General features: G+C 40.0%; 2 protein-coding genes across 5 annotated transcripts in view; one reads left to right on the top strand and one right to left on the bottom strand.

Annotated features, from left to right (window-relative positions):
* Positions 1-12,744, top strand: part of LOC124182076 (mucin-5AC-like) — a 43,018-nt gene extending 30,274 nt beyond the window's left edge. For all 4 annotated transcript variants that reach the window (XM_046568875.1, XM_046568874.1, XM_046568876.1 and 1 more), the window contains 3 exons: positions 103-681; positions 8,210-8,490; positions 9,015-12,744. In XM_046568875.1, the coding sequence (XP_046424831.1) occupies positions 103-681; positions 8,210-8,490; positions 9,015-12,452 (4,298 nt within the window). In that variant the 3' untranslated portion in view covers positions 12,453-12,744. The remainder of the gene's footprint in view (positions 1-102; positions 682-8,209; positions 8,491-9,014) is intronic.
* A 1,775-nt stretch (positions 12,745-14,519) lies between these two features.
* On the bottom strand, positions 14,520-16,036 carry LOC124182088 (fatty acid-binding protein homolog 9-like). The gene is made up of 3 exons (XM_046568899.1): positions 15,701-16,036; positions 15,193-15,297; positions 14,520-14,708 (listed from the first exon to the last, which is right to left on the bottom strand). The coding sequence occupies exons 1-3, from the start codon at positions 15,944-15,946 to the stop codon at positions 14,652-14,654; spliced, it is 408 nt and encodes a 135-aa protein (XP_046424855.1). The 5' UTR covers positions 15,947-16,036; the 3' UTR covers positions 14,520-14,651.
* Positions 16,037-17,777: the final 1,741 nt, after the last annotated feature.

The following is a 17,777-nucleotide window of genomic DNA, read 5'->3' as shown; positions in this document are numbered from 1 at the left end:
CGTCGTCAATTGTGTAATAACGTTGTGCCCTCCTATAAGCGTAGACATTGACAATTGATATGACAACGTATGTAACCATGATTTTTTCTGTTTCCCTTACAGGTGACCTTGAAGTCGTGAGCCAACGTCTGGTGTACTTTGCAAGGAGCCAGGGTTCGACCGACAACATATCAACGATCGTCGTATTTCTGACAGATCCTTGTCAGATCGCGGCACGACATCCCTCATCTCATCCGCTGCTCGCGGATGTCCAGCTGAACAACATGGAGTCGACGAATCCTTTCCTGAGCAACGCCAACGGGCTGCAGTTTGACGAGAATCCGTTCGGCAAGCAGCACCAACAACAGACCAACGGCACCTGTGCCGATAACGATGAAAACCTTCGTTATGACGGACATTTCGACGCGCCGAGTAACGGGAAACATCCAAATTGCCCGGCCGAGTACGAAAGGAACGCTCACGGTACACGGAACAATGAACAGGACGACGACGACGAGGATGACCTTGGTCCCGAAACCGACGTCGACGCTGTAGACGATGGTCTTGTGCTAATCGGACCTAACGAGAACATCTCGCGCAAGCTTTTCCCCGAAGGAAAGCATCGCGATGACCAGGAGCTATTTGAACATAAAGAAGCTCTCGTACTCCAGAGCGAATCGGTTGTTTCGCACCTGTCTGCAGGTAAATTTTTAATTGGTACCTACGGTAGGTTCGGAAATAATTTGTTTTTGTTTTTCTTAATCTTTCGTCAACGGCGTTTCACGCGCATTCGTGGAACAAATTTTTAATCGTTCATTCAATTATTTTTGTAATTAGTTTTATTTTTCATATTTTTTTAACACAGTCTGTTATACGTATCACGTCAATTAATTATATCATGTTTCTGCACACTGGCTGGTTTTTGTTGACGAAGGTGACGTGCGTCGTGCCTGGCGTTATCAACCACTGTGAGTTGGCCTCGAGGGGTTAATCATTCGTCGATTTGTATAACTGATCTTAAGATTACAGTGATTTCGAAAGGTTTCAAAGGATTTTTAAAGATTTCAGACGTTTCAAAAGATTACCAGAGACTTCATGGGACTTCAAAGGGCTTATTTCAAAACCTAACTTCAGTGATTTCAAAAGATTTCAAAAGATTTCAAAAGATTTCACACGATTTCGGAAGACATCGAAAGATTTCAAGGATTCCAAGAGATTTCGAAAGGTTTCAGGGATTTCGAAGGATTTCAATATATTACAAGAGACTTCGTGAGATTCCAAAGGATTTTTTCAAATGAAAATTTTAAGAAATTTCACAAGATTCCCGGAAAAGTGTACATGAGATTTCACGAGTGATTAACCCCTCGATTGGTTCTAAACATAAATGCGAGTTATTTACGTCCAGAGATGTTTATGGTTGGTACGTTATTCGTGCAATGAAAAATTGCGATTTCATACCCTTTTATGAGTGAGACTTGTGCGAGTATTATTTTTTTAAATCGTCGAAAAAAAAGAAATTCCCTTCGAAAAGTACAGAATATTCAATTTTGTTGAAGAGTTTTGAAAAGTGGTCAACTTTTTGATCGAGGATTTTAAATGGTTCTAATACATTTCATTGTAAATAAACTTTGTCAGTTTTCCAATTACTTCGCAGAATTTCAGTTCGAAATGTTTTCACACGTTTCCCTGAAATTTTAAACGTGTTACATAGTCAGAATTTCTACGAGATATGAAAAATTTAACAAGATGTAAAGATGTATGATGCAATTCTCGTAACCAAAAGGACACCAAAAGGCGTCACTTATAATTATAATTAGATTTTTAAAGAAAATCCGGGGCTGCTGCATATCAAGCTTTTTATTCACGTGCCGTTTAACTCCTCTTCCGCCATACTAAATCTTAGCAACACCAGACTTATTTCAAAATTTGACATTCTTTTGCCCCCACACAGCGCGCACCGGAATAACTTCTAACTTTATACGCGGCTTCGGTACACCGACCTCGGCGATGCAGCGAGGAGAGTAAAACTTCTATTTTACACAGTCCTTCCTCCACTCTTCCTACCAACCACCGTCAAAGAGAACGGAAAACAATTAGATCAGAAGAAGAAAAGGAAAGATACAAGAAATAACGGCACAGGTTCTCGTCTATTCGGCTTAGTCGTGCTTTTGTAACGTCAGAAAAAGTAAATTCATATTGAAAAGAATTTTGCATAGAAAAACATTGAGTTTGATACTGACTGTAAATCAAATCGGTAATCATTGAAATTCTAATTCTTAAATATGGCAAGACTTTTTTCGACTTTCACTCAATCGTATCCCAGGCGAAAGAACAAGAGTATAAGTATGTACTCAACATTGCGTTGGGCTACTTTTCCATACGTATACAAACCCAATTTATTATATATATTATATATAGGCGAGTATAGGCGGCATAAACTTTTGGAATCGATTTCTAAAAAAAAAAAAATAATCGTTGGAAGTTTAGATTCTAATCCCTGCTATCGTTGTAGAGCTCAGGGATATAATGTTTACTCCGAGGTTGTCATTACTTTTGGCTATCGTGCGTAGCGTTCAAAACTGTGCTCCGAGTGCTGATATCCAGTTGACTGAATGTCGACGCTCGTACGGCTCATGCTCTTATTCGCAACGAAGTTGGCCGACTTTCTGCCAGTTTCAGCTTTCACCACTGGGTTATCTCATTGCTGGACTGGCATCGGTGCAAGTCCCGGTTCCTGCACTTCCTGCACTAATTATCGTCTTTTACTCGTGAATTAGACTAGGTTTGTTACTTTTTATATACCTACTTACGGTGTTAGTCGACGCATTCTTCAGTATTTTATAGTAGACTAGACCGACTCGGTGTTGATTTATCCATTTATTTATATATACTTATTCTCTCGCACATTTTTCGGCTTAGGAATGAGTACGTCAATTACACCGCGATAACTCGCTTTTGACTTAGTGTTTGCAGGCTTGAACTTGCGTAAAACAATTCAATTGATTATCTTTGGAGTCATTGAAGCAGTTCCTAATTGTAAGTTCAGGATTGCTCCTAGTTGAAGTTACTCAAATTTTCTAAAAATGGTCTGAATTATTCCAACAAATTTTCAATCATTCAGTTGACATTGCGTCGCTTCGGATATCCAATCGTTGGGCGGTGATCAAGATTTGGAATGGCCGATGTATCGAAATTTCAAACATGCGAAAATAAAATGTCGACGGATGAATTGTTCGAAATCTCGATATATCGGCCATTCGAAATATTGATCCTTCCAAGTTTTGGCCCCCACCTCGACAGCTGCCAACCGTTAATGGGTCAGGGCTGCCACTGTTCAGGAAATTCTGAAAAACCTGCATATGTCATGGAATTCTGAAATTCTGTAATAGTCAAAAACATGTCAGTGGTTTTTGCGAAAAGTCATGGAATCGTTTGCTACATTCTTTTTTTTTCCACAAAAATACGTCTCACAATTTTTTATTAAGCTTCAGATAAATTAGATCGAATACAAATTATTTTCACCATCGCCGGAAGTTTCTCTTCAAACGTTGAATATTCCTAAATATTACCTTACAAACGATCGTGCGCATCGGCTAGAGATGGGATAGCCTGACCCAAGTGACGGTTCGCGTTTTCATGAAAAAAAAAAATAAAAAAAAAAACGGGAAATACGCACATTTTTTCAATTTTCTTCAACCAATTTATCCGAATCGGTCAGGGAAAATTATACGGTTTTTGTCTGGAAAACCTGGCAAATTTAGGGAATTTTGCGATGTAGATTTAGTGGACACCCTCCCGGTGTTTCGCGCTTGCAATTTACTGCGTTATAAATATTAAATACGATTCAAATTTCCCGCCGCCCGGCCGCAGACCGGTTGGCGCGCCGCGGCTTCCGATTGGTTGAGACGCTCATTCGTCGTCAACCGGCAGGGCATAGCGGGGCAGAGGGATCCGGCAGTTGGATGCGCAAGGCTCTCGTAGTTGGGTGGAGTGCGCGTCTTTCTTTTCTTCACACATACACACACGCGCAAACACACGCACTCTCTCTTTCCTAGACATTTTTCCAACATCCTACGAAATTTCAGTTGTTTCTACCCGTGCTGTCCAGTTTTTCGCCACATTATTAATTCGCGGTGTGTCTGAAAGTGGTCACGTGTCTTGCCAAGGCGTAATTAATGATACAGGGAATAACTAGACGGTGAGTAAATCTAATTTCGACGCATAGCCGCGATGTTCCCGAAATATATATTCGTTTGTATTCTTATTTTCTCTTCTTTTCTTGCCTCTCTAACGACGATTCAAAAAATGCTTCAACGCACGACCGGCTTCCGGCCGGCTGCTAACCGACTCGTTGATAAAACAGTTTCGCTTTAGTTTCTATTTCCTTTTTCGTCTCATGCCTGATTAGTGGATTTCATAAATCTGTAAATCTGCAACCGCGATTCGTGGCCAAGGATACTCTAACGTCACGAACAAACGCGAATTCACCGGTGTCGTTAATATCGTGACCAGGTTGGGCTAACTCTAGCCCCCCCCCCCTCCTTTCCTCTCGTCTTCTCACGGTTTTCTCTGAATGCATATATTCAACGTATGTACATTCAGTCTTTACCCGACGTTCGTGTTATTCGGATTAAAAATGACTCTCCGATTCTGTTTTAATTTTATTATTATTATATTTTTTTTTTAACAAACTCTTGACTGACTCTTGAGTGACGTTTAAAGCAAAGGATCGGAGACTTATTCCGATCACCTGCGTACCTACACATTTTCACTCACGTTCACATCACAGTCTGTTTTATGACAATAATCGAAATTCCTAACGTTTGAGTATCCTTTTAGTCGAGACTTGTCGATACGAGAATGGAATAAATATGTTCCTCCGACAAATAAGTTTAATTACGAATCATCGAACGTTTCGTTGTCGATTTATTCGTTTTCTTGTTATTATTTTGGCACGGAGACTCTAACGCGATTAATTATACGAGTGGATAGATACGCACATAAAGTATACACGTGTACATAATAATAGGCAAGGGCAATGGGAACCGCTTTGTTTACGATGCGCTTTTGTCTGTCAAACGAGAGTTCTTGTTTTCAAATGTTGATATGTATAACAAATTGAGGAATTTTATGTAAGGATGTAAATTCCTTTCTTGAACCTTCACGGACGACAAATACAATAAATAATCCTTAATCATGAATTACACGTGTATACCACACGCGTAAAAAATTGTTCGCTTCTCGGTATTTTCCAGTATATGTTAGGTAAAGTGTAATAACGAAATTTCACCCGTTTGCATGTGACGAAGTACTTTTTTTTTTTGTTTTTTTCTTCTTAATGCACTTTCAAGGGCTTTTCCATGCACGCGAGTTTTTTTTCGCTGAACAATTCAAAAACTGAATTCCTTGAATAATTTCATTCAAATTGAAGTCTTAAAAGTTTTAATACATCGTGGCACGTGAATTGTGAACTTGGGTAAAAACTAAAAAGGCGTAAAAAAGAAAAATACTTGTCTTAAACCAACATGCACGAGGTAAAATATAAGTTACAAAATAATGGATGACTTATCAACGACATCCGTTAACGGCTGATTCGACAAACGCCATCAACTCAGATTTCAGTTGAACTGTAGAGACTGACAGTACATATATTGGAGACAAATGGGAGGCTGGTAAAACCAGGCAGTATTGTTTTACTTAAATAATTGTTATTATGCTCTAACGACAAGGGAGATATTTTTTGCACGTCCGTGTATTCTCCGTTTTTAACAACAGTAATTATATTTATGTAACGCAAGTATGGCTTACGTGTCATTTTTTTTTTTCGAGGTTGAAGCTGGTAACGCTATTGCAACGATGAATGTTTATGAAAGATTGTATGTATCGTTACTTTGCAAACTTAGGATTGTCTGTAATTTAGTAAAACATAACGCATGCTTTGAAAACTCGTGATTTGAAAACCTAACTCGTTGAAAGTTATTCTAAAATTTTGTAAAAATGATTTTTCCTGATGTTTCATCACATTGACGTTAATAACTTCAACCTCATCTTTTTTTTGTCTGCATTTCGTACTTGAAGCGATCGTTTCTGCGATAGTAAAAAAAAAAAAAAGAGCTCTCTTACGCTCGGCGTAATAATAGATTACGTAACAAGGGAATAAACGACTTTTATTCCTGTGTTACGTATAGGACTTTATTGCCGATTCGACTCTGGCCACATTTTACTGACTTAGAAAGAAAAAAAGAGAAAATCCAAAAAACGCATACAAGAAGTGCATGGATGCAAATCAGCAGGAGTTAGGGCATGGCGCCGTAGAGAGAGGTCGAAAGGGGGAGGGGGTCAATGGCATTTACTCTACATTAGTAACATTAACAATTCACAAGATAATCAATTGATATTAAATTTTTTTACTGTAACGAAAAAAATGGCTAACTTGTTTGCATTTTTTGTATACGCTTCATAATGACGGATCTTGAGAAACTTGGTAGGTGGAAGTGTCTTATGGTAGCCGTAGATTTCATCCACCACGGAAGAAGTACGCTTCACTTGGACAGTAAACCCACCCGCGGAAATAATGGACTATTATTCCCGTGTTAAATATAGGAATTTATTCTCGACTCAACTCTGGCCACATTATTGACTTAAAAGTGGTTTCATCTTACGTGTAAGTGTGATCTATCAGTCTGAAAAGTATAATATTATCGAATGTTTATAATAATACAGAGATAAAAGTGAAAAAAATAAAGGGAAAACCAGTAAAACTGATAAATTAATTTGTGTGAAATATAAGTCATATTTCCCGTAAATGCGGGAGAAAACTGGAATTATTTTTCTCATAGATGAGGGAATAAAGTAAAGAGGGAATAATATGCCATATTTCAGGTAAAAAAAATGAACGTCATGGTTGAGTTGGGAATAAAAGAAAACCTACTTCGGCTCCTTGATGCACAATCTACTATTATCTGACAGAGGTTGATAAAATTTCACTCTTAACTTCGGGCTCGTTGGTGATAATATAAATGACAAATTGAAAATCAAAATTAAACATGCTGCGGGTTGGCACGAGATAAGGTGAGATTTACATTGTAAATGCAATGGCCCCACACGCAGCATCAACCAACTGAAAACGCTAGGAAGCTATCCGGGCCTTGAATATAGCAAGAACCAAAGCGAGACGCGTGTAGGTATAAAATTAGCTTCTCGGCACCTGGTATGTCGTGTATGCGCGCCTGACGAGAAAGGCTGCATGTCGCAGGGAAATGAAGAACGAAACTGTCCGCCCCGATTGGCGTTACTACTCTCTCGAAGCGGCGACGGTCGCTTATCGCTGATGTGAAACTTTTTATTTCACCAATTTCGGAAACTTAGAACTACGTATGCTCGGATTACCGCGCTTGCTAGCTTTGCATTTGTGCAATTCAGAAAATAACGTCATTTTCATCGACTCATTTTCTAGTTGAAGGTCGTCAAGTCCGTGTCACGGCTTTGGCAAAGTTTGCGAATCTTATTTCAATATTTCGAAAGAATGATCGAATGTAGACCATATTTGCCTCGTCTTGCATGGCGAGTTTTTTTTCTCTTTGATGTTTGGCCTGATCAATAACAGATTTGTCCTTTCACATTTAATCTAAACTTACAACGAATCAATCGAACCCACTTATCACTGTCCAATGAAATGTTGAAAAATCATTACCCTGAGCATTGAATTACCGGTTTTTCGTACAAAGTACGAACATTTCGTTTTTCCTTTGCCGCGCGCCGCTTCAAACGGCGTGGGAGGCTTGGCGTTACGACGACGAGGAGCCGCAACTTTATTGTCTCGTGCAAAGGCCCTATCCATTCTTACCCTCTCTTCAGTTTCTCGCTGTTGTATTCGAGGTGCGGCGCTTCGATTTCCGCGGAAATCCAAGAATGTTTTTTTCTACCTATTTTTAATTGGAGGAAATTAAATGTACGTAGTGAAACAAAAAACTCGGGGTGACGATTCGATATGCATCAAAGTCTTTTATCTTAATTTTTATGCCGACATAATATTGTGAATCATCCTTATATCTATATTGTACACATGACATGTAATGAGTACAAGTATAGAACATGACACAGTTCATGACTAACAATTATGTAGTATCATCAGTTTCCAACTCCATGATTCCGCATTAATAATAACCTGCTAAAATGTGCATCCATACATCCTCGATTTAGACGTCATCGAAATGATTTCTCTTTCCAGAACCTGATCAGCATGCAGTAATACCTGAAGCAGATAATGTAGCAGATAGCGAGGACTCTGAGGACGAGTGGAACTATTATCCGAACAAGGAAAAGGAGCGAACTACGCCTGCAGAGGTGGTCGACCACAAAAACGACAAGGCGACAACCAGCGTCAAGCCTACGAACGAAGCAGTTGATTGTCCAAACGAAACTCAATTGCCAGAAGCTGTGGACTTTGGCAAAGACGATTTACAGGATCACCACAAGGAAATAAATAAGTCAGAGCAAATTGATTCTGATGTGAGTAGTGATTAAATCAGTTTTTGCGTGTCATTGAAACTGTCAAGCCTTCCGGAATTTTTGTGACAGTATAACGACATTATTTGCTAGAATGTGTCAAATCTTGCATTGACAGGATAGTGACGATGTAAACAAACCATGAATGATGAGAGAGTAGAATCGGTCTGAACTAAATTTGGCAAGTTATGGAATACTTTTCACTTATAGACAGGCATTGAAGGAGCATTATTTTTGAATTTGTAAACTTGAAGCTGTGTGGTATTTTCTGCTTGTTTTGTCGAAGATTGAAAAAATGACGTATTTATATATTACGAAAGTATTTGACAGCTCATGCCCCTGTTCGACCAAGTGGGCTGCTTTGCTTTCCAGATGAAAATGTTGTTGCGGCATGATTTCGCTGACCAATAGATTTCAATTATTTTGTGCATGCACCAAAGTTCTCTCAGATTGCTAGGCTTTTAAGCTAAGATTATTCTGTGCTTTGTACGTCATAAGAAATATTCTTATTCATTTGAATTTTTCAGATTTGTGCCAAACAAAAACTACAAGTGGAATTCGCAACCAGCGAAGCAGGTCAAGAAGATATGGATTTCCAATTAAATCCAAACGCAGCGGAATTCGTCCCGGTTTCTCCGCCAACAATGCTATCAACCAGGACAGGCTTGACCAATGATTTCCTTCTGTCAGGGTCACCCCAAAAGCAGACCCCTGAAATGGATGATATACCAGTACCCAGTCAAGGAGAGTTTCAGATTGAAGTGTCCCTCCGCCCCCATGAAACCGAAAATTCGAACGAAGAGTCGACCAAGAATTTGCTGCAGCCTGAATTCACAGATTACTTAACGGATCCGCAGAAAACCGGGAACCGAACGCCCCATGGCTTAGATGAGTCTGCAATATCATCCACGAGAGCTGAATTCGGCGACGAATCAACGACTAGCTTCATGACAACAACGGATTTCCAAAGAACTGGAATATCTATCACAGACGACTCGTTTGCAGGTTCTGAACGCGGAGATTATGACATTTCCAAAGATCCTATGGCAATGTCCTTTACACCAGGCGATTTCCAAGCCGCATTTGACCAGGGCTGTGACTTGAACATCGTACACCAGCTTAACGACTCGGACCTAATGGGTGATGGGGACGAGGAAAACACAGGAGATATAAACAATGACGGTCTCACTGCTCAGTCACCCGAACTTCATCCAGAGCTCACAACTCTTGTCACCCCTGGCTCCGATCACCCTCCACCGACAGTCGCTTTCCCGGATAGTAGAAACGAACCAATGCTCGATCTGTTGGGCGAAAAGATCGAGAAAAATGACGACCTGCCTGGAACGGAAATATCCAATCCATGTTCCCCAGAACCATTGATAGCAAATGAGACTAGCCTGATGTCTGGAATGGTGGAGTTGATTCCATCCTTCAGTACAGCCTCCGGTAACGTTGTCAACACACCGTCACCACAAAATTATTCAGGAGACACAGGGTATCATGCTGTAGACTCTTTCTCAACGCTGGATAGTGGCATCACTCCAGAACCAGCGCCGCGTGTTTTCTGTACAGAACTCGGTGAAGCGGAAGTTCTCGGTAAATCGACGCAGATTGATATTGAAACTAACATTTCCCCAGTTCCCAAAATTCTCACGTCAGCCTCGCCGGGCATGGAAACCACTAGCCACCTCGAGATCTCAACCTGCCCGAAGCCCGCCATTTCATCGTCACCGAATTCACCAATGCCTGCGACTGAAGGTGACACGACTTTACCAGTTCGGAATGAAGTTACGGACGTTTCTGAATATGTTTCATTCACAAAAACCGAAAACAAAGACTCCCGATTATCACCACCACCCACGAGCGAACCTCCGGTTGAGGAAGGGGATGCATTTGCATCGCGAAAAGAAGAGTCGCATTCAGATCTTGATGCTGACGAAAGAAAAGTTTCAACGCCGTTTGAAGGTATTCCTATCACACCACCCGTGGCTCCGAATGAATCATGCCTCAATGAAGAGGTGAATACTTCGCCTGATGAGCATTTCAAGCTTATGCTGGATGAAACGTCAACCCAAGAATCACCAAATACTGACATTGAAAAGCAGAAAATTCTTGAAGAACTTTATTCTGAAATTCCTAAGCAAGAGGTCATGCACGAATCACAGTTTCACAACAAGTCGACCGAGGATTTGGCGCAAAACAAAATTCTGCTTAATTTCACACATTCTCCGCTTAGCAAAGATAGCATTGCGCCGGAAGCATTGATGTCAGAGCCGATTGCACAGCAAGAGATTACATCAGCATTGTCTTCTGAGCCGGAAGTTACAGAAGATAGAGCTCTAGAACTAAGAGACGAAATGCGGACAGAAAATAACACCAGTACAGAGGTGGAATTGCATAAGGAAATCGTACTGGATAAGGAAACTACTGTTCCTGAAAGAGAAGTGTCCGAAGGGGACCCAAAAACTCTGGAGAACGCTATCAACAAAGAACCAAAAATTGACACACCAGTTATGAACCTATCCGAATCCATGCAGGAATTCACTGGCTTGGAAAAACAATTGAATCCTGAACTACATACTGTTCGTCCATCAAACGGAATAATTGTGGAACCCGAAGTGAAAACCGAATCTCAAAGCCTGGCCCCTGAAGCTGTTGAAAATTCAGTTGAGAAGAGCACTGTAGTGAAATACGATGATTCTAGGGAACTAGAAGAAAGCGAGACGGTGGCAAAAATTCGAGAAGATGAAAAGAATGACAATGCAGTGTCAAAGACTGATGAGTTGTTGCCTCGTGCACCTCTGTCCCCAACTGTGGCCGCGTCTGTTGCCGTTGCAGCAGCAGCCACTGCAGCAACAGTTACAGCATCACCTACTACAAAAACAGCAAAGGTGAAACCTGCGGCCAAAACAGGATCCAGAACTACGACGGCGGCGAAACTCACAAACAAATCAACACCAACATCTCCAACAAAAAGTGTTGGTGCAGCTCAGCGAGTGATTGGAGCTTCAGCACCAAAAAAAGCAGTTACCGGTAGCACTATATCTCGTCCCAAACATCTGGAGACTGCCAAAACGTCTGTCACTGGCACTATTAATAAATCTCCAGCGGCAAAAGCTCCTGTGAAAGTGGCTTCTCTGACCAAGACGTCAACAACTCGCACCAGTGTATCCTTAACAGCAGCACCCAGGTCGAAACCATCCAGCACTACTTCTAAACCTACTCCAATTTCCAGTGACAAGAAATCTACAGCCAACGGTGATGTGAGAACTTCCAGCAAGTCAGCTCTTTCTAAGCCGGCAACCCGTTCTTCGACAGGTATGTCAACCACTGTCTCCAAGACTACGATGAAGCCGTCAGCAACAGCTCGTCCAACTTCTGCTACATCTACTACAACAACAGCAAAACCGAGGTCTGTTTCCGCTACAACTACGTCTGCAAAACCTAAGCCAACAAGCACCTCTGTATCTTCACCTCGTCCAAAGACCGCTACAACTATCGGCGCGACTGGACTTGTAGCAAAACCAAAATCTGCTATGCCAAAATCGCCAGCAGCTGACAAGCAGGCAAAAGAGACAACGAATAAACAATTGTCCTCAGCACGCGCAAATGCATCAACGCTAAGCAGAACTGGACGTTCTTCGGTAACGGGTACGAGCACCAGTTCAACCACTGCTAAGCGAAACTTGACGAGTAAAAATGCTGCTCCAGCTACCACACCGCCGCAAAAAAAACCAGCGCCCATAACGAGACCAGGGGGAAAATTGTCAGCGGTAAAAAATTCTACGACAAAGACAACGATAACGACTTCAATTGAGGCCGAACACGTCCAGAACGGAATTACTGAAGTGCACGAGCAGAAGACGATAATATCAACTAGTACTATCGAAGAAGACGTACCGCAAAAGGATGCATCTCTGGTCACATCATCGACTGATAATCAACTGATCATGACTGCTGACTGAATACGACTTGGATCGTCGGAGTATTACAACAAGGACCATTACGCACAAGTGCGCATACTTAATTTCGGAATAGCTTGCGCCGATAGTATACGCCGCGCTACTGTAGTTTTCTTATGAATTCGAAAAGTGAATTGAAAAACCACAATGCATTCACAGTAGTAGATAGGAAAGTAAAGAGTAAAAATTTATACTATAATGTTTACGTAATGGTAAGAATTAAAGTAAAAAAAAAAAAAAAATGACAAAAAAAACGAAAAACGGAAAAAATATCTATCAATTCATAATTAAGAAAGTTAAGTATACCTATGCTATATATAAACAATCACAATATACTATTGCTTAACTGCTTCGGTGTGCTGTGGAGTTGCATTGATATATGAAAAATCGCGGTGAAAGAGGAAGGCTTGAAACCTTTGTTGTGTAAATAATCAGACAAGTTTGAGAATTACTTATTATTATAACGATACAATATTTTGAGAGTACGTAATTTCGAGGTGCTCGTTTTAGGTGATCTGCGTGCGGTATAATAATTATTATTTGAAGAGATTTCATAAAGCAAAAATTTGAACGAAATTTTCTAAACATGAGAAAAATAGAATCGAAGTATAAAAAAAAGAATACCATAAAGTCATAAATTATAAGAGAAAGACACGCTGCCCCCGGATATCGCCTCCGAAAAGTGACTCCAGCCTACATTTTACGACGAATTAGGTATTCTTAAGCGCAACGAATGGAGGCGGTGAAATTATTACTATTATCATCATTATTATATCATAATGACATAGCAAAACTGGATGATTTTTTTATATTTTTTAATTTTATATGTGCATGTTATAAATGATAATTAATCATCGTATATCGTAATAATGAAAGTCCTATTTATTTTGTTTGTTCCTACCGAAGTTGAGTACATACGGATTATTTTCGTCACCATATACGTATTACCATCAGTGTACCGCACCTTTATGATTTAATGTGATACCTTATTAATTAATAAATTCGAGCAGTATAAAAAAATGTAATAAAGTTTATAAAAAAAAAAATATATGTATATGTATGTATATTATTCCACGATGGAACTATGCATATTCAAATACGTGCACACATGTAACTTTGGTATACCTTTAAGCTTTCGGTGCATGCAAAAATTTCAACTCGTGATCAACAATTATCAGGAGATTTTGATCTGTCAATGTTGAAAAAAAAATGAGTCGACACGTCTGTGGAATAAAGTATCGGTACATGTATCGTGACACAGCGCACGTTTTATCTCACCCAGCAACACGTGAAATCAATGAGATTTGTGTCTGATGTATTCCTCATAAATTATACGTGTAGTTTAAATTATATATGACTAACTATTCGGGATTAAAAGATCACTGGAATCGGTGTATGGAACGTTTTTCGTGGTACAATATCTTGATGCATATCAATCAGCACAATCAGCTGCAATGAGATACCAACATTCGGTATATTTATGGGGAGGGGGTGTAGAAATTTGCCGATCGCTACTGAAGTGAGTCCACGTATATACGATTAACGGCAGTTAATACCTATTGGTTTTACGAAATGTCTAACGTATAGTGTTATGTCGTATTAAGGGAGTGCCCTGGTCGATTTCGACGCTGACGTATATACCGCTGAACATCAAAGTCTACGTATCTTGAGCGCGAAAAAGGGCTAAACAGTCCCATTATATACACAATTCTGAACAAAAAGACGCCGATATATTTTTATTCGGCGCAGAAATAAAGAAATGGCACGGATTCTACGAAATCGCGATAGTAAATTCGTATAGAATTCGTGAGATTTCTTAATTTCCGCGTCAAATGAACATTTATTGGACGTGGTTTCGTTTATAATTGCGTGTAGAATGGAGCTCTTAAGCCCTTTTTCGCGTTTGAGATACATGGACTTCGATATTTGAAGATATATGCGTCAATATTGAAATTGACCAGGCCGCACCCCCTTATGTTGAAACGGTACAGCCTAATCGGTACGTGTAATTATATAGGATTTTAAGTAACTTTGGGTAGAGGCACAATGATAAGGAAATTTATACATATGTAGATTGCACGGTATGAAACTATTTATTGATACACATTGAAAAATCTATACATATTTTTATATCGGTAGAGACGTGTCCGAGTTCGGCATCCGTTTGTAGCGAAGGTATACTTTAGCCGATGACTAATCAATCTAAATCCTCTTGTAAGTACGCGTGGCCTTAACGCCACTCTTCTCGTCAACCAGATGCTGAAAAACACAAATTTGATTCAATAGTCGAATCATATAATTCATCGCCTATACAGAGAAGGTCTCTCGAAAGCGCAAGTTTTCGTTCGAAGAATTTGTCCGCCACGCTTGGCTCGTTGTGAAGTAAAAGTTGCTCATGAGTTGACGCTGGCGATAACCGCGTGGCTCGGAATCGGCGCTTTCAAGAGATCTACCCTATATATTATGTCCAGTTTCAAGGTGTTTAATAGTTACATTTACCAAAGATTTGAAATGTTACCCAACAATTTACAAAAATCACTACGTGTCAGAGAAATTATCACGGGCAAGTACACACATCAGCTGTAAGATAGTTTAATCCGTAAAAACAATCAATATTACTTAAAAATGATTAGTGCAGTGCCCGTTGTCTCTAATTTTACTGACATGGTTCAATTGACCATTGAAAAGCTTGATGTTACATCTTTTTCGAACCGATACCGATAAACCTGATGTAAAAACTTACCACGGTGATACCGGCGTCAGTGAATTCGTAAGTTCTGAGACCCCTCCTACCGTCGGGTACTGTTGACTCAGTGATGAACTTGTCGCCCTCGCGTTTCGTTACGCTCTGCAATAAAAGGTATGCATTTGTTTCAATATTGATAATATTAGCAACCAATTGCAAAGAAAATCACAACCATATTCTAACTTGTACCGCATTTTTGCATTTTCTTTCATTTTTGAAAAATATGAATCCTCGCGCCGGAAACTGTACGTCTATAACTATACGTGTATGACGTATAACTTCAGATATCGACTATACTGTACTTTTACGACAAAATTTGCTCAATGAGTGCACTGGTGTATATTGTTACTTTATTATGGCATGCTAACAATTCTACACCACCAGTGAAGAAGTACGGTTTAAGGAACACCGCTTCACTCGAAGTCACTAACGTGTACTTACCTACATGTATGTATTATGTTTATATGCATGTATTGTTTATTATCTATGTAGTGAAGGTACATACCTTCAGGGTTGCGCCCTGTGGCAAGACTTCGTCGTAAGGTTCTCCCAGCTTGAAAACCGAAGTGGATTCCTTGCCTTCGTTGCCAACTGTCACTGTCCATTTACCGCCAGCCTCGGAAATCGTTAACGATGGGTTGCTTTTAAGGAGCAGCCCTATCCTGGCATCGTCGCCTCCCACAGCCTTGAGATAGTCTGCGAACTCGGGAGAGCTAACGACATGCTGGTACTTTCCAACGATTTGAACCATTTTGCTTCAAAAGAGATTACTGAGCGTCTACTGGGTTACAAAAGTCAGTACCTATGTGCACTGCTGTTTGAGCTTTACGACTGAAGATCCACCGCAGAAAAACTCCCTTTTATACAAGAACGACTTGCAGTTACGCAACTCCAAGCCCCCGGCTTGGTTGAGCTTAGACGGCATGAGTCTTCATTTTACAGATTAGATAATAATGGTATAAGGATTGGACCCTGTACCGAGCAGGTACTTAGAAGTTGCAAAGTTGCGATGCACACGCCTTCATTCCCCAACTATCGAACGTCTTGATCATCATCCTATCTCCAAAGAACGGCGAACGTCAAGCCATCGTCGAATGGGTTACAAACAAGTGCATTCAGATTGAATGCGGAAATACATGAATTATCTTTTATCCAACCATCGTCTCTTTTATTCCTTTTGCCACAGACAAAATCTGTGCGTGTTATACCTATGTACTATTATTCCCTTATTATTTTTCATTTGGCTATCCTTATCTCTAATTCGTAATGTCACTATGCGCTTGTAGGGCTGCATCCTATGTCATAAACTGATCACAGTCCTCTCTGTCCATCTCACCGACTATCTTTGCGGATTTGAAATAATTGAATTAATCCTGTAGGCTAATTGATTGGTCCGCATGTGCATATGAAATGCGTTTCAAAGGGCATATTGTAACTCATTTGAAATAACTTATACGCAGTACTGGGCTTGAGTGACGTGACGCGACATATCAATTAATCGTATCGCGATACACCAAAGTACACGTGTATTAAAGTTGATTATAGATGAATTCATACAGGCAAATGTGAAAATCACTTCAACAGATGAACGTCGCATTCGAACAGCTGATGAAGAGCATGAAAAATAACGAATCCCTGGTTGTGAGATGCTTTGATATCTTTTCACTAATTTTAAATTTATGCAGACATTGTGCAAGCCCTGCGTTATTAAGTGCATTTTTAATGATGAAAAACGATAAGTCCTGATCACAAATGTTTCCTAGATCCTGTAGAGCACCTTAAAAATGCGTATTGAGTTAGTTAATAGCGAATTAATATACTAGTCTCAGAAGCAGATGCATTTACAGATTAAGAATTGACGAGACAATGCTCTTTACTCGACCTGACTGATTGAACTTCACCATAAGAAGTAGACATTTAAATTCACCGGTAAAAATTACGGATTTTCTGTTTAAGCATGAGCGTAGGTATACTTGCAGGTAATTATTTTTTTCAAGAAACATCGAATTCAATCGTGTATTTGTAGTTCATTGTTCGTAAGGAAACGTTGAATCTAATCTCCAACTTCCACATGTTGCTGATATAAATATAGTTGCGGTTTGAGAGTATCGGCGCCTCGTCATTCGCCGTGCAAGTAGACTCGAGCGAAAACGCGCGTTGCGAGGCGAACGGAAAATACCCCCGGTGTACACCAACAGTTTACATAGCTACAAGTTACATAAGTAGGTAGATTGCATCAAAATTATCAATATCGTCTGTCCTTCCATTATAATTATACAATATATTACTCAACAAAAGATCATATCTTGTTACTTGTCACCAAATACATGCGAATGTAAACTCGTGGCACTGATAATTATAATGCGCTTTTATCAGTTCAGCAGCTCCAACTTGTAGACTGTTCGTTTTCCCAAGATGAGAACTAGCATAATCAATTCGGTGCAAGAACAGTTTGGAGGTACAATACCCTGGAATTGATTCTCGACAATTTCCAAACATTTATGTCCACGTTACTATAATATACCTGATTTCACTTGAAAAGCTAATCATGGCAAATTGTGCCCTGCACAACGGGCAAATTA

This window comes from Neodiprion fabricii, chromosome 5, assembly GCF_021155785.1.
Source record: "Neodiprion fabricii isolate iyNeoFabr1 chromosome 5, iyNeoFabr1.1, whole genome shotgun sequence".
In the NCBI taxonomy this organism is placed as follows: Eukaryota; Metazoa; Arthropoda; class Insecta; order Hymenoptera; family Diprionidae; genus Neodiprion; species Neodiprion fabricii.
This window is presented reverse-complemented; position numbering and strand designations above follow the sequence as displayed.